We start from the raw sequence: 23,466 nt of genomic DNA, 5'->3' as shown, positions 1-23,466 counted from the left end.
GAGATTAGAGCCCACACAGAGGCATACCGCCAATCTTTCTTTCCATGAACAATACGAGACTGGAATAGAAGGGAGAACCAATAGAGGTACTCAAAGTACCCTCTACCATACACCATCACACCATCAGGTGGCTTGCGGAGTATGGATGTAGATGTAGATGTAGATCTCACCAGCCAATGACAGCAGATATTCAGAGCACAAGATACATGATATAGTTAGACGACAGCAACATCATTGTTAAGTAGTGTGCATGCACAAATACGGGAAGTCAATGGTTTAAATCAACATATACACAAAGTATAGCTACTGGGAAAGCTAAGCTTCCACATAAAATATTGTTGGTCAAAAATTTTTTGTTGTTTTTTTCCAAGGATGTGGTTAGACAGGATCCTAAGAGTGCAGCTTAAATTGCAAAAGCTGAACATTTCAACGAAAATGACTATAATTTTCACTGCTGCACATTGAACATTTCATAGGTTACCAATCTGAATATGTTCTGTTGAGCACATACTTTTCCATAGAATTGAAAAGTCAATTGTGAAATTGCTCAGGAACCCATTTACCACTTTTTTTATGGGTAATTATATTTTTTGCTGTCATTATTGCATAAATTGTAATTGTGAAAGAATTAAAGTAAATAACTAACTTTGAAACTCGGTCTTTTTTGACATGTGTTACCCTTTAAGATATATCACACACAATTGTGCCAGTAAAATCGTAACTAATGGCATAAATGGCTGGGCTTTTGGCCCTGAAATTTTTCGAAGTTGCTGGCTGGCCTTCTGTGTTAAGTTTCAAATGAGAGTCTAATGCTGTGTGCTTTAAGAAATTTATTGCACACTCTCATAAGTAACATAACTCATCTGGTGTAAAATGAAATGTAGTTTTAAGTAATGCTCCTCAAATGTCATTCATAATTTCCTGCAACCTGTTACAAATGTAAACATTTGTGATGTAATGCTCACCGAGAACAGTTTGTTGTATTGCATAGTCTTCATCACACTCATCGGAACGAGGCTCATGAGAAAGACACTTTGACAGCAGTTCCTTGCAACTGAAGTTTTATTTCATGTTATTCTCTTGTTTATGTTTTACGGCTGCAGTATTATTCTGAAGTAGTGGGCCTAAAGTTAAATTCTTTGTTAAAGTATCAGTTCTTACCACTTGAAATTTTAAAAAATTTAACCAAAAATTAAAACAATTAAAAATTCCCAAAATTCCAAAAACCTCCCACGTTTTTCCTTGATTTCTCCTGGATGAAAAAATTCCTGGGCTTTTCCCAGATTTCCTGTTTGTCCCAGGGCATATACATCCTGATAAAAATAAAATGTAATAAAATACCCCCTATTGTTACACCTTCCCAGGCTATATAATATTAATAAATAAATATTAAGTCAATACATAAAACTTCAAGGCCTATAATTGTGATGTTTTTGGCTGAGTAACTTAAAACTTTACAGCACTAAACTGCTGGCAGAAGTGGTAGGCATTAAATTTAGCTACTGGGGTTATCCATCTGTTGTACAGAATTCAGTATCTGAACTAATTATTTTGCCATTCCAGTCACAGTCTAGCTGTCCAGATGATGCTATCTGGCTCAATTTTTCTTGTTCAGCAGTTATGAACCTCTTCAAGTTTGTGTACATTTCAGAGGCACCTACACAAGAGCACAAGTTTCCAGTATGTTTCACAGCAAGCTCATTATAAATATGCAGTACAAATGTGTGATTTAGAGGCTTATAGAGTAATTAATACATGCACAGTTCTCATATTATCTTTATCAACATAACCCTCATACTGGATTAAAAATGTGAGCCAAAGAAAACTATAATTTCATACAAGAATAATAATTTATTAACTGTTATATTTATAGAGATAGTTTTAAATAATGAAGATAAATTAACATGAAAGTGGAAAGTTAGAACACAAATACTACAGTGAGATGATAAGTGATGAAACTGTAATACTTTTATGTGTCAGTCATGTGATTTGGTATATGTACAATAGCTTGAAAGTTATTGTCAGCAACAAAAATATGCTTTTTTAATCAGAAATGATCAAGTTATAGTAGTTACTCCTGATTAAAGATCAGAAGAATCACTTGGATCATTGAATGTAACTGTTACTCTCCTTGACAATGACCCATTTTCTTGCATGTGAATTTGATCAGATGGAGTAGCTACAATTTCTACTTCAGTTGGCTCTTCACAAGTTATTGTTAATCTTCTTGGTCTTGTAGTGTTCCTTATGGTTACTGTTTCACTATTTTTGTTGTGGTTCAGTGTTGGTGACTTTTCTATATTACTTGACTGCGTTTTCATTTTGTTGCTATTGGCTTCTTGAACGCTTTGATTCCACCCATCGACATTGGTCAGTAAAGTCAGTCGCCTGATAAGAACATGTAGTTCCTGTCGTGCTCTTTCAGTTGCATCATCACAGCGGAAGAAATCAAATATTTTTATCTTCATATTCACATATGATCTTTGTAGCAAAGACTGGACCTGTGAACAAAAAACAAAAAGTTATTGAAGTGAAAGCAAAGCTGGAAAACCAAGTTGAACTTACAGCAAATTGATCAAATGTACAAACGTGGTTCTTTTTAGGCTGCTGTGAAAAAAATCAATTCACAGTAAAGGTTTCAGTCTAACCATACATTCACAGTTTAAAGCACAGAAATGGTTAAGTTGGACACTATTTACAGAAGTGTTGCAGTTTCAGCAAACTCTTCTAAACTGAAATCTAAATTGTGTATGTATACAAATGGCCAAGTTAATGATGACACACACTGTTGTAATGATGTGGAAGTGCCCACAGTGGTGACAGAGCTACTAGTTGAAGATTCTGTTTATAAGGAGCATGGATATACAGCCAAAAATCTTAAACAAAATATGAATCATACTGTATGTGTCATAAAGTTATGCACATGGTGATACATGAGTGCAGGCACAATGCATTAATGTCACTGCTATGTTTTCTTTGAGAATGAGACCAAACAGAGTTTTAAGATAATGTGGATGGAACATAACACTGAATTACATCATTTGTACCTATGCATGACAGATCATTTGGAAATCCCTATATTTGACTGATGTAGCCTACCTACCAGCATACATTATGTCTTTTGAAGATATATGTTTACTGATAAAGGGTCCAAACACTTCCATAAATTCATTCATTCATTCAGTCACACATCGTGTTCCATAAATTTCATTTTGAAGGTTTGCCTTCAGAAATGAAGAACACATTGAGTTGCACATTAACATCAGAAGCAGCCACTGCAGCCTACTTCTGTGAAGTTTACTAACACAAAACATGACTGTTGTTAATCTGCTCACACTGAAAGTTGCAAAATTACTTCTACATAACTTTATGTATTTCTTTGTGTATTAGGAGAAAAACAGCTACTCAGAAAAACGCCATTGCTCCTCCTCTTATACTACTCAGCTCCATTTTTAACTGATACTACACCTCAAACAAATAGTTCATGTAATTTTGTCAGTATATAGTGAGATGATGGAGTCTGTGTAAAATCAAGTTCTGTTTAATACAAATTTAAGTGTTGTATGGAATTTACAGCCTTGAGTCCAAATAATCTGATAAATGGTTGAAGGAGTTGACATAAACAGGAGAACAGTGGAGCAGCCTTACAATTAGTACACAGCATTCTGCTTGATTTTTAATCTTACAAAAACTCACAGTATACAAATCCAAAGAAATGGCATTACTTGCATGCACAATGATTGGAGAGTAATGGAGGTGCACCAAATGAAATTCCATGTTTGAATTTCCTGTGCATCTGTATGGATAAATAAGTAATGCACCAGCACATGGAAAAATGTAACCAAAAGAACTCAGTTCTCCCTGTAATAAACTGCAGAGACGATTGGTAGCTCAATTTTCCTCAACAGTGCCTTACGGCAATGCAGCAAATGTCAAAGTATTTATTCTACAGATGTACAGAGTAAGAGTATCATGTATGGCTGATTACAGAACATCTCACAAAAGCCTCTTCTGGGATCTTAGGATTCTTATATTCAGCTGCCAATGAATTTACTATCTAATTATATTTGAAGTTAGTCACAAGTCTGAACATGTAGTGAGCTGTAAAATCCACAACTGAAATACTAAGTGCAAAAATATTTCCATACAGACATTATGTATCTGTGTAGGCTTCAAAATTGAGTTTCATGTTCGGACGCAAAGATTTGTCGGTAGACATCTGACAGGATTTGAAAATCCACAGGTAATGAAAAACAAAGAAAAAAGTGCCTTATTAGCCATTCCGACAATTTTAAGAATATATGGACTCAGGGTTGTAAATTCTGGTTAATGTTAATATCTGTATTAAACTGGTTTTAAATTTTGAAGCATATAGACTGAGACAGAACCCCACTGGCATCAGCGTGTAGTTACTTAAATGTTTAGTAAAATGTAGTACATACATAATAGTTATGAATATAATAGAGGGAAACATTCCACATGGGAAAAATATATCTAAAAACAAAGATGATGAGACTTACCAAACAAAAGCGCTGGCAGGTCGATAGACACACAAACATACACACAAAATCCGAGCTTTCACAACCCCTGGTTGCTTCGTCAGGAAAGAGGGGAGGAGACGGAAAGATGAAAGGATGTGGGTTTGTCGGTCTGCTTGTGTCGTGTATGTGCGGATGAATATGTGTGTGTGTGTGTGTGAGTGTATACCTGTCCTTTTTTCCCCCTAAGGTAAGTCTTTCCTTACCCTCTCCCTTAAAAGCCACATCCTTTCGTCTTTCCCTCTCCTTCCCTCTTTCCTGATGAGGCAACAGTTTGTTGCGAAAGCTTGAATTTTGTGTGTATGTTTGTGTTTGTGTGTCTATCGACGTGCCAGCGCTTTTGTTTGGTAAGTCACATCATCTTTGTTTGTAGGTACATCTTTGTTTTTAGATATACATAATAGTTAAGTACATAATTTAACAGAATGGGCATTTTTTTAGATTTACTGCTTTCCCTTTATAAAACATTTAAAATTAATGTTTCCATTTATATTATTTGTGGACAAGCAGCAGACTGGATAACATCATATCTCAGTAACAAGATGCAATATGTAACCATTAAAAACTTATAGAGATAAGAAGTTAGAAACATGGAGTAGCTCAAGGATCTGTAATGGAACCTATCTCTTCAATTTATTTTTAAATAATGTACAAACATATGAAAATGAAAATATGATACTGTGCGCAGGTGACATGACTGTACTAAATCTTTCCAACAATTTTGAAGCACTTGAGAAAAACTCTTTCATATTAATCAACAGCAGAGTGCAGTGGCTCATAGAAAAGAAGCCAATTACTAACCTAAAAAAAGTTGTACCTGTTTTTCAACAATAAACAAAATGAAGAACAAGGGGATGTTTTTTAGATGAAAAAAACTAGCAAATGTAATTTTAGTTAATTTTATAAGTGAAACAATAGACAGTGAACTAAATTGCAAGCAGCACATAAATATTGTTTCCAGTAAGCTAAAACAATTGCCTTAGTATGTATAAAAAGACTTCTTGTGCACTGTCTGTCATGGACTTTTTGAATCATACATGCAATATGGTATCACAGTATGGCAGACCTCCAGCATCACACAATGAAAAGAATATTCATACTACGGAAGAAAGCCATTCAAATTACATTGAAAAAGAAGCAAAAAGAATGTTGTAGAAACTGTTTCAAAGATCTCAATATTCTGACATTCCCATCACTGTAAATAATCACGGCCATTGTGACTGCGTTATGAGACACCACAAAACTGGAAACCAAAGAGACTGTTCATCCTAATAACGCAAGGAACAGAAAACAATTTCACTGCATTTCACATAGACTTCATGTTTTTGAAACATGACCTAAATACTCCAGTATAAAATTAATACAAGCATTGTCAAGACACTTACAAAACCGCAAAACTGAGAAGTAGTTCCCTGCAGCCCTAAAAAAGTTCTGTGTTGTGGATGAGTATGTGAGCAGATGGTGAGCAAAAGTTCATCTTGTGAGTGATAAATTTTATTTACCACATTAAGAGAAACTAGAATTAGAAATTAGTGTTAGAAAATAAACTAGAATTAAAAGTACCCATGTACCATTGGAAGACAATAGTATGTCACAAATTGTATTTTTTTTTTTTTTTTTCAAACTCTGATGTATGTATTAAAAGTCACTTGCATTGTGGAATAACATATAATCTTTGCAAGCTGTTATATGTATTTACTGTGTAACCTATTATACATATATTGTCAAGATTTTAAGCATAATGACATGTCCTGTGTTACAAGTACATAGCTTTATGGGGCCAATAAAAATCACAATCACAATATTATAATTAGTATTAGCACTGTAAGACAATATCAGTAATAGTCATAATGATAAGTCAGGTTCACAGAGATCATTTTAGAAGCACGAGATGATGGCAGCTATGTAGATGGCCTCTTCTTAAACTTGTGTGATTCCTCGATACAATCAACCATTATAATCTGTTGCAAGATGCGTTAGGAGTAATGTGAGTGCCTAATAAATGATTTTGTTTGTACTTACAGAGCAGATTACAGTGGGTAGAGATGTAACATGTCTTCAGAAGAGCTAAATCCATAGAAAGCTCCTATCAGATCCACAGAATGTTAAAACTGAAGTCCATCAAGGAAGTGTGTTAGGTGCAATACTGATCCTAATATATGTTCCCAGTATCAGACATAGACAGACAATACTTTTTTGTTCATAAGAGTAATATACTAATGATCAGCAAGATACTAGTAACAGTGTTGGAAAATGCTAATGAAGCACTGCAGAATGTCTACAAATGATCCTCTCACCATAAAGTAACCATCAATATAAATAAAACAAACAGTATGTGATTCTGAATGAGCAGTAAACAGAATCGTTTAGATTTAAAACTTCACGATACCTCCACAAATGATGAACATGATACAAATTTCTTAGCTCCGCACACTGTCAGCCAGTTAATGGAGAGTGAATATGTTAAGAAACTGTCAAGAAAGATATCCACAACATACTATGCACCTCAAGTCCTCATGTCATTATGCAATAATGCATGTCTAAGAACTATTTATTTTAGCTATGTGCGTTCAGTCCTCAGCTATAGGATAATTTTCTGGGGGGGGGATTATGCTACATATTTAAATATCATTGTATACATACTGATAACATCCATCCATTGTACAATGTCTGCAGATGGCTATACATATTATTAAACTTACTGTATCATATGTAAATACAATGTACATCTTTGATTCTTTCCATATCCCATAGACCCTGAGACCCTTTTTTCTGGGATCTATAGAATACATCAACTGTACTGCAATACCCATCATTGGATTTTCAGAACACATGTGTGAAATAACTAATTACCACCCAACAAAATGTTATTTAATTCAGCATTAATTTCCCTCACATTAACCACACAGCAATTAATATGCACTGGCAGGTTGTTGAACATATGTGTTTCCGTGTGTCTGACTCCTGTCTGTACAACAGCCAAATGGTTGAGATCTTGTCTTTAGTCATACTATTATATTCATCACCAGATATAATTCTTATAATGACCAAAAGATATGCTAGTTCAGGCAATTGTCACACCAGTTTCATAGTATTATCTTAAACTAGAAATTTTAAGGAAATGCTGAATCCAATCATGTTATGAGGAGGTGCTATGGTTAAGGCACTGCATTCAAAATCTTGAACAGAAGGTTTGAATCAATGTCCAGATATAAGACTGCAGGTTTTTTGTGGTTCCTCTACATCACTTAAAGCAAATGGCAGGGCTGTTGCTTTGATAAACACATGGTTGATTTCCTTCCCTTCCTTTGTCTAATGCGGATTGATTTTCTGTCTATTGTAACATTATCATTAATATCTATATGATCAACTTGAGCATTAATAACATGCCATATAAACTCTTCCCCAGACTGCTGATTGCAATTATTCACAGTCATTCATGGATAATGGAAAAAAAGTCCAGCCTTCATTGAACACAACTCAATGCAACTCACAACTCTGTGAAAATTAAATTCTGCAATCACTTCAATTCTATCTTAAAAAAATATATATATAATGGATGCCGCAATACAAGGCAGAACAAAAAACGGAAGCATTAACAAAATTTGAGACCAGTAGCCAAACATGAAAATATCAAATGTTAATTCATTAATAATAAAATCAATACTTTGTCCAATTGTTAATGTATGAATTATTATTTACTTGTTTTTTGTGATAGTAAACCATGAGAAGGAAACTGACCTCCTTATTGAGATACACATATAGGAGTGCTACAATAAAGCCTTGCATTCCTTCCATGAAGTAAGAGAAGAAATAGTAGGCCTGTTCAGCAGTGCATGAGTCAGGCTGTGGTCTGTAAGCAGTCAACAGTATATTTATACCAAAAACTGGTGCCAGCATTAGTGTAGCTTTTGTAGTTCTTCTGCAAAGAAAAGAAAAATGAATAATTAATTCCAATTTTAACATATTCATTCTTCGGAAAATGTATAAGAAGTACAATACATAGTAAACCATTTGTTGTCAGAAATAAGTTTACATTTTGGCAAAATGTTAATTAAAACTGATATAATACAACTATGTGTGTATGGCCATTTTATACTCACAAGCCTCAATAAATAATAGAGCTATTTGCTAGAGAACAGGGAATAAATTGTAACTGGAAGTCAGGAGCAAGTAAAAGATACATGTAAGATGAAGCAAATAACTCCACATACTTCAGTCTGTCTCTCAAAAGCATTTATAGATGTACATCATCAAGTACACCAAAAGGACAGTAATGGTTATACTTACTTAAAAGCACATTCAATACTCCAAATTATAGCTCATTCTGTCCACCGAGTCTCATAAAAAAAGTGATATTCTTTACATGATCACGATTATTTCTCCTCTTTTAACTGTGAGCTAAGTCCTTAGTAGAGAAGATGTATCTGTTAGAATTTTCTCTATCTTTTTTTAGCATTGTGATACTTTTTGGATTTGTGATTCTTGATGCCATTTGTAGGTTTGTTTAGCTATCATCTGGACTGTATCTGATAAGGTTGAGTTTGGGCTCTTAATTAGTATGTTTTGCTAATCAGTAAACATTATAGTTTTTAAATCATCCCTTAAAGACACCGAAGTAACATTTACATATTTTAAGAAAATGTGTCGACAAAATAACAAAGCTCTGAGAGCCCATATGTTATGTGCCCATGGTCGTTATATCCCAGGGATACTGTCTGTCATTGTGAAACTTTGTTTTGTGTTATGAAGGTATGATTCAATCCAAAATGATGACATTTTTATTTTCTAGGTAGGATTTTATAATCCACACAGTTAAAAGCACTAGCAAGATCACAAGCCACACAACAGGAAACTTTACTCTTTTTAGCTCGGCAAGAACTTCATTTAATTGGTCTTGTATGATTTTCTCTGTGGGCAAACCAAGAAGGGTGTTAACATGTTCTGTTTATAAAAGTGGGCCACTATTGTATCACAGTCCAATTATTTAAAAATGTTTGCAACACAGGAAAAACTGAAATGCGACTGTAATTGGTGGTATGGAAAGGATAGTTGCTACCCATCATATAGCAGAGATGCTGAGTCACAGATACGCACAACAAAAAGACTGCAAACAAAGCTTTCGTCCAAACATTCCTTCATCAAAATTAGAAAACACACACTTACAGAAACACATCTCACACACACATGACCACCATCTCTGGCTAGTCAAAGCTTTGTTTGACAGTCTTTCTGTTGAGCCTCTCTGTGACTCAACATCTCCACTAAATGGTGAGTAACAACTATCCTTTTCATAGTATTTTCATTATTCCATCCTGGATTTTCCACTGTTTCTAATTAGTGGCAGGTGTTTATCTACAGTTGTATAGATGGATACTACTCAAGCATATTCAAATCTGTCAGGAGATGTGGGTAGCTCTGTCAAGTCAACATAAGATTTTAACACTTAGCTAGAATCATAGCCAAAGAAATTACTACTGCTTAGTAATGTAATGAATTTTGTAATCTCTTAAGTATTTTTGAAAATACTGTTTATTTAGAGTAAAATTAAAGGGCATAAATCAGTTACCCTGCCATCCTTTCAATTGCTCCCTTTGACAGTGTTTCAGTGAAACAACATCTGATCTGACACAACTGTCATATTGTGGAACTGCTTGCAAGCCACAGACATATTTCATACCCCATAGCACCAACTCATCTCTCTACAATAGACCATATGTGGGCCAAATTAAACACTACCTACAAATTCACTTCCTCCATGTAATAGAGAGGGTATGTGTAGCAGATCTGGCATGGATTACCACAGACATTTGTGTTGAGTATATGCCTTGACACATGGTAAGCCACTTACAGACTGAAGGGAGTAGGTCTACTGATACAATCTCAGATCAGCAATTTGTCAAAGTATTTTTCAATATACAATGTTAACTTATCATCAAGATTAGAAACATGTTGTTGTTGTTGTGGTCTTCAGTCCTGAGACTGGTTTGATGCAGCTCTCCATGCTACTCTATCCTGTGCAAGCTTTTTCATCTCCCAGTACCTACTGCAACCTACATCCTTCTGAATCTGCTTAGAGTATTCCTCTCTTGGTCTCCCTCTACGATTTTTACCCTCCACGCTGCCCTCCAATATTAAATTGGTGATCCCTTGATGCCTCAGAACATGTCCTACCAACCGATCCCTTCTTCTGGTCAAGTTGTGCCACAAACTTCTCTTCTCCCCAATCCTATTCAATACTTCCTCATTAGTTATGTGATCTACCCACCTTATCTTCAGCATTCTTCTGTAGCACCACATTTCGAAAGCTTCTATTCTCTTCTTGTCCAAACTATTTATCGTCCATGTTTCACTTCCATACATGGCTACACTCCATACGAATACTTTCAGAAATGACTTCCTGACACTTAAATCAATACTGGATGTTAACAAATTTCTCTTCTTCAGAAACGCTTTCCTTGCCATTGCCAGCCTACATTTTATATCCTCTCTACTTCGACCATCATCAGTTATTTTGCTCCCCAAATAGCAAAACTCCTTTACTACTTTAAGTGCCTCATTTCCTAATCTAATTCCCTCAGCATTACCCGACTTAATTAGACTACATTCCATTATCCTTGTTTTGCTTTTGTTGATGTTCATCTTATATCCTCCTTTCAAGACACTGTCCATTCCATTCAACTGCTCTTCCAAGTCCTTTGCTGTCTCTGACAGAATTACGATGTCATCGGCGAACCTCAAAGTTTTTATTTCTTCTCCATGAATTTTAATACCTACTCCGAATTTTTCTTTTGTTTCCTTTACTGCTTGCTCAATATACAGATTGAACAACATCGGGGAGATGCTACAACCCTGTCTTACTCCCTTCCCAACCACTGCTTCCCTTTCATGTCCCTCGACTCTTATAACTGCCATCTGGTTTCTGTACAAATTGTAAATAGCCTTTCGCTCCCTGTATTTTACCCCTGCCACCTTTAGAATTTGAAAGAGAGTATTCCAGTCAACATTGTCAAAAGCTTTCTCTAAGTCTACAAATGCTAGAAACGTAGGTTTGCCTTTCCTTAATCTTTCTTCTAAGATAAGTCGTAAGGTCAGTATTGCCTCACGTGTTCCAGTGTTTCTACGGAATCCAAACTGATCTTCCCCGAGGTTGGCTTCTACTAGTTTTTCCATCCGTCTGTAAAGAATTCGTGTTAGTATTTTGCAGCTGTGACTTATTAAGCTGATAGTTCGGTAATTTTCACATCTGTCAACACCTGCTTTCTTTGGGATTGGAATTATTATATTCTTCTTGAAGTCTGAGGGTATTTCGCCTGTTTCATACATCTTGCTCACCAGATGGTAGAGTTTTGTCAGGACTGGCTCTCCCACGGCCGTCAGTAGTTCCAATGGAATATTGTCTACTCCGGGGGCCTTGTTTCGACTCAGGTCTTTCAGTGCTCTGTCAAACTCTTCACGCAGTATCGTATCTCCCATTTCATCTTCATCTACATCCTCTTCCATTTCCATAATATTGTCCTCAAGTACATCGCCCTTATATAGACCCTCTATATACTCCTTCCACCTTTCTGCTTTCCCTTCTTTGCTTAGAACTGGGTTTCCATCTGAGCTCTTGATATTCATACAAGTCGTTCTCTTATCTCCAAAGGTCTCTTTAATTTTCCTGTAGGCGGTATCTATCTTACCCCTAGTGAGATAGGCCTCTACATCCTTACATTTGTCCTCTAGCCATCCCTGCTTAGCCATTTTGCACTTCCTGTCGATCTCATTTTTGAGACGTTTGTATTCCTTTTTGCCTGTTTCACTTACTGCATTTTTATATTTTCTCCTTTCATCAATTAAATTCAATATTTCTTCTGTTACCCAAGGATTTCTACTAGCCCTCGTCTTTTTACCTACTTGATCCTCTGCTGCCTTCACTACTTCATCCCTCAAAGCTACCCATTCTTTTTCTACTGTATTTATTTCCCCCATTCCTGTCAATTGCTCCATTATGCTCTCCCTGAATCTCTGTACAACCTCTGGTTCTTTTAGTTTATCCAGGTCCCATCTCCTTAAATTCCCACCTTTTTGCAGTTTCTTCAGTTTTAATCTACAGATGTTATGTAACCAATACCAGCTTTTTACCACCTGGAAATGTTCTTCTCAGTGTGGTTATTATTTTTTTCTTGACAGCATACATTCATGAGTTTTCTGAGAAGTTAATGGGTTTTCATCATGACAATTTATTGTGGAGAAAATATGAAAATTCCTTAATTAAAATGTTTTTCTCATAAAATAAAACTGAAGAGTTGGAAAGACATTTACCTGATGTATCCAGATCTAGCAGATGTCACATGCCTTAGTTTTGTAAGTAGCACTCTGATTATATCTATGAGTAGAATTGTGTTTACCTGAAAGGTACAAAATTACAAGATATTAGTAATTTTATTTGCCCTTGACAAACAACAAAACATTTTTAAATAGGTGTAATCAGTTCAGTACTGTGGTAGTACCACTAAAGCAGAAACATAGAACCTCAAAGCCAAATGCAAAACCTGCATAAAAAATCATGCCTTTCACATTTTACAGTGATAACATGTAATGGATGCATTCATAAATATAAGAATTATAACTGAGTTCCCACCAGCAAGGAAACTGTAAACAATCAAACAAAATACATTTTAAAAAAATATAGCAGTGAAATAGGATCTAAACAGCGGATTTTACTCCATGTTTCAATCAGTTCTTAATTTCTGTGTCTTCCAATCAATAAATTCTGATTTCACCTTTCCATGATGTTGTGCTTTCTTGACTGAATTCTTCATCAATTTTCTCCTATACTATTCTTTTATCTGTGATTATGATTAGTTACCACTACTGCTTTATTAATAATTCTACAATTTTCCCACATTTTTTATTTCCAAAAGGTCTTATGTTCATAATGCATTTCATTACAAGGCATAGTGTGGAATACTGAAGGATGTAATCCTAACATCTAAATAAACACACTATGAGAACAAATGTTACACACCAATGGACAAAACAGACACACTATGCATGAATTTGGAGATTGACAAAGCTAGAAAGGAGAAAAAGGAAAATAAATGACATTTCTGTAAAGATGTGTCTGGTGTGGCAAATGTTTTTAACTAGCTTCTTACACGAGGCACATTAACTATCTTCTTAAACCCAGTACAAATGTAATGAAGTTGTCAGTTCAGGAAACACAACATGGAATAATTGAGACTCACCTTTAAAAATTAATTTGGTGGCAAATATGACACCAACATCATCAGAAGAACTATCATTCACCATATATCTCTTACAACCATAAAAAACCAATGGTTATGTTCAAGCCTCAACAAGTTTAAATTACCAATGTAATAAAATAATTTATTACTAGGACATATTCATCGCTTAGCTGAAAGGGAGTAAATAAAAGTTATGCAGCTTACTCCCAATTCCACTTGCATCAACATTCTCAAAACTTTTTGGTAAGGCTGGGTGTAAGTAGCTTCGTAACTGTGTGCACAAAAATAATGTAGTTTTCAACTCACAGTTTGGAATTCTAAGGGATTCCTGCATTGAGAAGGCTGTTTACATATACAGTGAGAATATACTTAATACATTATTACAAGCTACTTACAAAGTATGACTTGTTATTTCACGTTTACAAAGTAAATTAGGATAGTCATCCATTGCAGGAAGTGCTGTGAAATATTTCATGCTGTATTTCTTAGTCAGTAAACAAAGGGAACTGAGAGACAAAACTCTTAATTTAGGGTATGAGCCATCGTCCTACAGGGAAATAATTAAATGTGGTTCCCTCAATGAATTCTTCTTAGTATTGATGACTTTTCATCGCCAACATTACCAGATGTTAATTTGATTTGAGTTAAATGTGATACAAATACTTAAAAACAACTGCTGAAAGTATGTTCATGGCTATTCAGAAGTAGTTTCTAGCAAGTTTACTGTCATAAATCTTTGAAGCATCAAATACTGAAGAGAGGTCTATGCATCAGTCATGCATTTCTGTAAATTATGGGTCAGTGGTATGTGGCACAGTGCTGGTGCCAAAGAGCATCCCAGATGAGTTCCAGTGGATTGCGATAAGGTATATTTGGTAAGTAAGATATCAGCATGAGTTTACTTGAGTGTTCCTCAAACCATTGTGGTGTGATTCTGGCATTGTGACACAGACAGTTATCCTGCTGGAAGATGCCATTGGTACTGAGGAGAATATCAAGCATAAAAGGGATATAGGTGGTCTGCAATGATTTTCACATACTCCACAACAGCCTTTGGTGTCTCTGGTTACTACCACTGAATTCATGGAAGTGCAGGTGAATGTCTACCACAGCATAATACTACCCCAACTGGCCTGTGCCCATAGCACACTGCATGTTTCAAGCAATTGCTTGCTTAGATGATGGCATATCTGAACACAACCATCAACCTGGTGTAATAAGAAATGTGGTTCATCCAACCAGGTGTTTCCACTGACAGAAACTCCAGTCTCAAAACTTCTGTGCCCACTTCAGTCATAACTGATGATGTTGTCGGATGAACGCGAAAACATTTACGGGTCATTTGTTGTGCAGCCCCAAGTTTAATTATGTGCACTGAATGGTCTACTCTGAAACACCTGTGTCTGTACCAGCACTTTGCCACCAGATCTGCTACAGATTACCAGCTGTCCTACTGTACAGATGGGCAATGTCTGACCTCCATATTCTTTGATAAGGCATGGTTTTCCAACACCTAGTTGCCAACTCACAGTTTCCCATCCTTCAATGTAGATTTGTAAGGCCTAACAGAACTAATATTGAAACTTACTATATTTTATCAAACAATAAAGTAAGTGTACAGTGCAAGATATCCTAAACCATCTAAAAATATCAGGTGATCACAGATGTGTAAGATGCGCAGTAAAAACAGATACAAAACTAGAAAGAGTCAAACTCAACAAGCAGGAAGTCAAAATGTAGATTATGAGAATTTATATAAAAATGAAGAACTATATCAGCTTGAGTGATTCTAGGAGGATGACTTGACAAAATTTCTAATCAGTATGATGAATGGTAGTTTGGTCTACATGTATTAAAATGTAATGTATCAATATTGTCATTGTTGTTGTTGTTGTCTTCAGTCCAGAGACTGGTTTGATGCAGCTCTCCTCTCCTGTGCAAGCTTCTTCATCTCCAAGTAATGACTGTAACCTACATCCTTCTGAATCTACTTAGTGTATTCATTTCTTGGTCTCCCTCTATGATTTTTACCCTCCTCGCTGTCTTCCAATACTAAACTGGAGATTCCTTGATGCCTCTGAACATGTCCTACCAACCAAGTCCTTAGTCTAGCCAAGTTATGCAACAAATTCCTCTTCTCCCCAATTCTATTCAGTAGTTCCTCATTTGTTACACGATCTACCCACCTAATCTTCAGCATTCTTCTCGAGAATCACATTTCGAAAGCTTCTATTCTCTTCTTGTCTAAACTATTTATCATCCATGTTTCACTTCCACAGATGGCTACAATCCACACAAATACTTTCAGAAAAGACTTCCTGACACTTAAATCTGTAGTTGATGTTAACAAATTTCTCTTCTTCAGAAATGCTTTCCTTCCCATAGCCAGTCTACATTTTATGTCCTCTCTACTTTGACCATCATCAGTTATTTTTCTCGCCAAATAGCAAAACTCATCTATTACTTTAAGTGACTCATTTCCTAATCTAATTCCCTCAGCATCACCTGATTTAATTTGGCTACATTCTGTTCAACTGCTCTTCCAGGTCCTTTGGTGTCTTTGACAGAATTACAGTGCCATCAGCAAACCTCAAAGTGTTTATTTCTTCTCCATGGATTTTAATTCCTATTCCATGTTTTTATTTTGTTTCCTTTACTGCTTATTCAATACACTGATTGAATAACATCGAGGATAGGCCATGACCATATCTCACTCCCTTCCCAACCACTGCTTCCCTTTCATGCCCCTCAACTCTTTATAACTGCCATCTGGTTTCTGTACAAATTCTAAATAGCCTGTTTTTATCCCTGTCACCTTCAGAATTTGAAAGGGAGTATCTGAGTCAACATTTTCAAAAGCTTTCTTTAAGTTTACAAATGCTAGAAACATAGGTTTGCCTTTCCTTAATCAATCTTCTAAGATAAGTCGTGTGGTCAGTATTGCCTCACATGTTCTGACATTTCTACGGAATACAAACTGATCTTCCCGATCTCAGCTTCTACTAGTTTTTCTGTTCATATGTAAAGAATTCATTTCAGTATTTGGAGCCGTGACTTATTAAACTGATAGTTCGGTAATTTTCACACCTGTCAACACCTGCTTTCTTTGGGATTGGAATTATTATATTCTTCTTGCAGCCTGAGGGTATTTCGCCTGTGTCATACATCTTGTTCACCAGATGGCATACTTTTGTCAGGCTTGGCTCTCCCAAGGCTATCAGTAGTTCTAATGGAATGTTGTCTACTCCCAGGGCCTTTTTTCAAATTAGGTCTTTCAGTGCTCTGTCAAATTCTTCATGCAATATCATATCTCCATTTCATCTTCACCTACGTTTAAAATGCACTGTAACGTAGATGAATAGGAAATACAATTCCATAATGTTGTCCTCGAGTACATCATCCTTGTATATACCTTCTATATACTCCTTCCACCTTTCTGCTTTCCCTTCTTTGCTGAGAACTGGTTTTTCATCTGACCTCTTGATATTCATACAAGTGGTCCTCTATTCTGCAAAGGTCTCTTTAATTTTCCTGTTGGCAGTATTTATCTTAACCCTAGTGCTGTATGCCTCTACATCCTAACATTTGTCCTTCAACCTTCCCTGCTTAGCCATTTTGCACTTCCTATCAATCTCATTTTTGAGATGTTTGTATTCCTTTTTGTCTGCCTCATTTCCCGCATTTTTATATTTTCTCCTTTCATCGCCTAAATTCAGTATCTCTTCTGTTACTCAAGGATTTCTGCTAGCCCTCATCTTTTTACCTACTTGATCATCTGCTTCCTTCACTATTTCATCTTTCAAAACTACCCATTCTTCTTCTACTGTATTTCTTTTCCTCATTCTTGTCAGTAGTTCCCTAATGCTCTCTCTGAAACTCTCTACAATCTCTGGTTGTTTCAGTTTATCCAAGTCGCATCTACTTAAATTCCCACCTTTTTGCAGTTTCTTCAGTTTTAATCTACAGTTCATAATCCACAGATTGTGGTCAGAGTTCATATCTTTCCCCTGAAATGTCTTACAATTTAAAACCTGGTTCCTAAATCTTTATTTTACCATTATATAATCAATCTGAAACCTTCCAGTGTCTCCAGGCCTCTTCCACATATACAGCCTTCTTTCATGATTCTTAAACCAAGTGTTAGCTATGATTAGGTTATGCTCCTTGCAAAATTCTACTAAGTGGCTTCTTCTTCAATTCCTTACCCCCATTCGATATTCACTTACCATCTTTCCTTCTTCTCCTCCTCTTCTTAGTATCAAATTCCAGTCCCCCATGACTATTAAATTTTCGTCTCCCTTCACTACCTGAATAATCTCTTTTATCTCATCATACATTTCTTCAATCTCTTCGTCATCTGTGGAGCTAGTGGGCATATAAACTTGTATTTCTGTGGTAGGCGTGGACTTTGTGTCTATCTTGGCTACACTAATGCTTGTTCGTAGTAACTTAGCTGTGGTCCTATTTTTTTATTCATTATTAAACCTAATCCCACATTACCACTATTTAATTTTGAATTTATAATCCTGTATTCACCTGGCCAGAAGTCTTGTTCCTCCTGCCACTGAACTTCACTATTTCCCACTATATCTAACTTTAATCTATCCCTTTCCCTTTTCAAATTTTCTAATCTACCTACACGATTAAGGATCTGACATTCCATGCTCCAATCTGTAGAATTTGTTTCTCCTGATAATGATGTCCTCCTGAGTAGTCCCTACCCGGAGATGTAACAATACTATAAAAAAGGAAGTTACTACTCACCGTATACCAGTAGGGCCTTTGTCAAAAATAGACAACAGCCACACACACACACACACACACACACACACACACACACACACACACACACACACACACACACACACATACAAACAATCAATTTTTGATGAAGGCCCTACTGGTTGAAAGCTTTATGTGTGACAGTCTTTTTGTTGTGCTTATCTGCGACTCAGCATCTCCGCTATATGGTGAGCATCAACTTTTCTTTTCATAATATTGCTACATTCCATCCTGGATTTTCCACTGTTTGATTTAAAATGCACTGTAACGTAGATGAATAGGAAATACAATTCCATATGTTTGAATACAGCATTAGCAGTGTGCTGCCTGACACAGTCACACTGATTAAATATGCATACATAATGCAGAAAAGTGATATGAAGTGGAATGAGCCTGTAATAATGGTAGTAGAGAATGCAATTGATTGACTCTGGTTCATTGGGACAATTTTACACCTATAACGGAGACTGCATCTGGAGCACTAGTATGACCCATTCTTCTGTACTGCTTGAGTGTTTGGGCTCCCCACCAGGTTGGATTAAAGGAAGAGATAGAAGCAACTCAGTGGCATGTTGCCAGATTTGTTACTGGTCAGTTAGAGCAACACACGAGTATTACAACGATGCTTCTTAAACTCGAATGGGAAACGCAGGAGAGAAGATGAAGTTTAGAGAACCAGTGTTTGAAGCTGACTGCAGAATGATTCTAATGTCTCCAATGTGCACTTTACATTCATGAGAAAAATTAGGGCTCTTACATGAGAATATAGGAATTCATTTTTCCCTCACTCCATGTGCAAGTGGAACAGGAAAGTAAATGTCCAGTAGTGGCGTAAGGTACCCTCCACCATGCTCCATACAGTGGATGTAGAAAATAAGCACAAGCTTCAGGATCTAGGTCACAAAGATTTCAGCAACAGGCAGACGAAAACACAGGAACAGCAGTAATGTGCTACACCAAACAAAAAATCAGAAATCAAAGAAAAACAATAATACAGAGGAGTTAATTAAGATCTCTCCAGAGCATTTGATATTTTCAATCATAGCATCCTTTTAGAAAAATTGGAAGCACTAGGTATTCAAGGGATGGGCAAAAACATGAAACCAAATATAGACTGTGACAATGATGTTGGCTTTCCCCAGTCTCAAAATAAGTTTAGTGACAGATGCAACAAAAGTGGATATACAGATTGCACAAGGCAGTCTTTTCTATACTGATGTGATGGAAGTCAGGGAATAGTGATACACACATGTACAGATGGCAGTAGTATCATGTACACAAGGTATAAAAGGGCAGTGCACTGGCAGAGCTGTCATTTGTACCCTGGTGATTAATGTGAAAAGGTTTCCAACATGATTATGACGACATGATGGGAATTAATAGACTTTGAACATGGAGTGGTTGTTGGAGTAGTTGGAACTAGACTCATGGGATATACCATTTCAAAAACTGTTAGGGAATTCAATATTCTAAGATGGTGTCAAGAGTATGCCAAGGATACTGAATTTCAGTCATAACTTCTGACCACATACAACACAGAGGCCAACAGCCTTCACTTTAACAAATGAGATCAGCAGCATTTGATAGAGTTGTCAGTGCTAACAGACAAACAACAATGCATGAAATAACTGCAGAAATCAGTGTGGAATATAAGATGAATGTATCCATTAGGACAGTGCAGTGAAATGTGACATTAATGGGGTTTGCCAGTAGACGACTGACATGAATGCCTTTGCTAACCAAATGACATCACCTGCAGTGCCTCTCCTTGGATTGTGACCATACTGATTGGACCCTAGACAGCAGGAAAACTGTGGCTTGGTCAGATGAGTACTGATTTTACTTGGTCAGAGCTGATGGCAGTGTTCAAGTGTGGCATGTAGCCCATGGACCCAACTTGTCAACAAGGCACTGTGAAAGCTGGTGGTGGCTCCATAATGGTGCGGACTGTGTTTACATTGAATGGACTGTGTTTACATTGAATGGACTGTGTCCTCTCGTCTAACTGAACTGATCATTGACTGGAAATAGTTATGTTTTGCTACTTGAGATCTTTGCAGCCCTTCATCAACTTGATGTTCCCTAACAATGATATCATGCCATAATTATCTACAGTTGATTTGAAGAACATTCAGGACAGCTTAAGTGAATTATTTGGCCACCCAGATCACACTGCATGAATTCCATAACATTTGTGGGCCATAACAGAGAGGAGAGTTCATGCACAACATCCTGCACTGGCAACACTTTTGCAATTATGGACAGCTTTAGTGGCAGCATGGCTCAATATTTCTGCAAGGTATTTTCTACAACTTGTTGAGTTCATGCCATGATGAGTTGATGCATTACACTTGGTTTAAGGAGGTCCAACATGGTATTGGGAGGTATCCCATGACTTCTATCACCACAGTGAATTTCACACATTATTTCCTACCTATATCGACAATACACATACACTACACGCCAGATAGTGCAGTCAATGTCACGCTATTCACGGTTGACACTAGTGTCATAATAAAAATACCAAAGAAATTGCTGCATACACTACTGATTAAGTTCTCAACTATGTCCACCCTTGGTTAAATGCAAGCCAGAGTAACATCTACAAAATTTCTGGGATTCTTCTTGATGAAAACTTAAATTTGTAAGAGGACTTAATACATTGCACTGTTTCTGAGTTAATTGGAATTGAGGTTAGCCATTCAGGCAATTGTGCATGCAAATTCAAGTGGCCTACCAAAAACATTGTTGCCGAATATGTTCTTCATTTGGTTTCCAAAAACCAAACAAGAGAGTGATACAAAAATTGGATACAAAAAGGTAGTAAAAACTGAACCTGAACCTAAGACTGAGCAGTCATGTGTGCTATCATCTATGTTATGAGAACAACTAACAATGATTGCACCTGCAGGCCACTTGATTTTGTATGTGTAATTACCTGACTGGCTAAATTCAAAGCTAATTTACTTCTAAATGGAGCAACATATTGAATGTTTTCCTTGACAGTTATTTCTAGTGTAACCTACCCTGTGACACCATTACAAGCTTTCCAGAATGTTACTGACCACCCCGTAAATCATGGCCCACCTTGAAGATTTTCAAACAAATGCTGACTTTCATAATGACAATACCTGAAACTGCGGCACTCCATACACAACAAATGAAAAAAAAAAAAACACATAAACACATATGTTAATCTTTACAACAGATGGCTAGCAGGGATGACTTGACAACATTTTTCCAGGCAAGCAACTTATAACATGGCAGCCCCCACTTGCCCTTACCCTTCTCCCTTTTCACTTCTTACACTTTCACCCCTGTCAGTTTTCACTCGTAATTGTGATACACATTGTATACAAAACTTGCACATGGGTGCTCCTGACTCTCCTGTCAGCCTCGTGCCCCAAACAGCTGCTAGTAATTGTGATACGCCTGTATAGAAATCTTACAGTTCAGTGCTTCTGCTACCCCTTTCAGCTTGACACCTCAAGTAGCAGATTGCGTTCCTTAGGCCTTAACCCATCCATGACTGCCAACCTACATCAAAAACTCGCAAGACAAAAGTAAATTTAAAGCAGAATTTTACAAATTTAAACTCAAATTATGTTTTTTGTTAGTAACAGACTATGTTGAGCAATAACATTTTTTCTGATCAAGTTTATATCAAGTCAAAACTTGAAAATACTATCTTTCATCCTTTAACATTTCCATTATATTTTCATTTTATGACACAATTGGCCAGGGTTCTGTAACAATTGATCCTCTTGCTCTCCTTATTACTCAAAAGATTTCATTATATAATTTCTTTTGATGGTAATGTTAGGAAGTTGGTAATTAAACATTTGATTGCTAACAGTTATTAGTGGTTCACTGGCCATACTATTTATTATCAAAGTTATTAATCATTTCAAATCACTTTTAGCAACATTCTGTATGCCATAATATAACACTAGTCACTTCACACTGAAACCTTCAGACCATCAGAATGTAGCACAAAAAATTAGACTGAAAATACATTACTTTTCACAGTCGCCCAACAATATTGACAGACAGTAGCCCTCTCTCTACCACTACTGCAGTGCGACACCAAGCACACACAAGAAGCAACAGTCACAATATCAGAATTCTCCCCCAGTCAGAATTATGTCCCAGGACTACATTGCTTGAATTACTAAGTACAACTTCCTGCATTCTTTTCATTAGATACAACTTTATCCATTGGTTGGCTGTACTATTAATCACATAAAATGTTAATCTGTGTAGAAGGATACTGTGATTCACACAGTCAAGCACCTTAGACAGTTAGCAGAAAGTACCAACCAGTGCTATTTTATTATTTAATGCTTGTAGAATCTGGTGAGTGAACATGTATATGGCATCCTCAGTAGAACAACCTTTTTGAAAACCAAACTGTTCTGCTAAGTATGCTATTGTTGCTAAGGTGTGATACTATTCTGGAATACATCATCTTCTCAAAAATTTTGAAGAATGATGTCAGCAGTGAAACAGGTTGGTAATTATTGACATCTCTCTTATCACCTTTCTTCAACAATGGCATATTTCTGGGTTGTTTTATATATATGATATGAATATAATAGAGGGAAACATTCCACGTGGGAAAAAATATATCTAAAAACAAAGATTATGTGACTTACCAAACGAAAGCACAGGTACGTTGATAGACACACAGACAAACACAAACATACACACAAAATTCTAGCTTTCGCAACCAACGGTTGCCTCGTCAGGAAAGAGGGAAGGAGAGGGAAAGACGAAAGGATCTGGGTTTTAAGGGAGAGGGTAAGGAGTCATTCCAATCCCGGGAGCGGAAAGACTTACCTTAGGGGGAAAAAAGGACGGGTATACACTCGCACACATACACACACACATATCCATCCACACATATACAGACA

The 23,466-nt window shown here is 36.4% G+C and overlaps 1 protein-coding gene across 2 annotated transcripts in view; it reads right to left on the bottom strand.

The window, feature by feature from the left end:
• Nucleotides 1-1,899: 1,899 nt before the first annotated feature.
• Nucleotides 1,900-23,466, bottom strand: part of LOC126458917 (calcitonin gene-related peptide type 1 receptor-like) — a 260,388-nt gene continuing 238,821 nt past the window's right edge. For both annotated transcript variants that reach the window (XM_050095825.1, XM_050095826.1), the window contains 3 exons: nucleotides 12,846-12,931; nucleotides 8,280-8,460; nucleotides 1,900-2,501 (listed from right to left, as the gene is read on the bottom strand). In XM_050095825.1, coding sequence (XP_049951782.1) covers nucleotides 2,082-2,501; nucleotides 8,280-8,460; nucleotides 12,846-12,931 — 687 coding nt within the window. In that variant the 3' untranslated portion in view covers nucleotides 1,900-2,081. The remainder of the gene's footprint in view (nucleotides 2,502-8,279; nucleotides 8,461-12,845; nucleotides 12,932-23,466) is intronic.

This window comes from Schistocerca serialis, chromosome 1, assembly GCF_023864345.2.
Source record: "Schistocerca serialis cubense isolate TAMUIC-IGC-003099 chromosome 1, iqSchSeri2.2, whole genome shotgun sequence".
NCBI lineage: Eukaryota > Metazoa > Arthropoda > Insecta > Orthoptera > Acrididae > Schistocerca > Schistocerca serialis.
The sequence above is the reverse complement of the archived record's forward strand: the minus strand, read 5'-3'. Positions and strand labels throughout refer to the sequence as shown.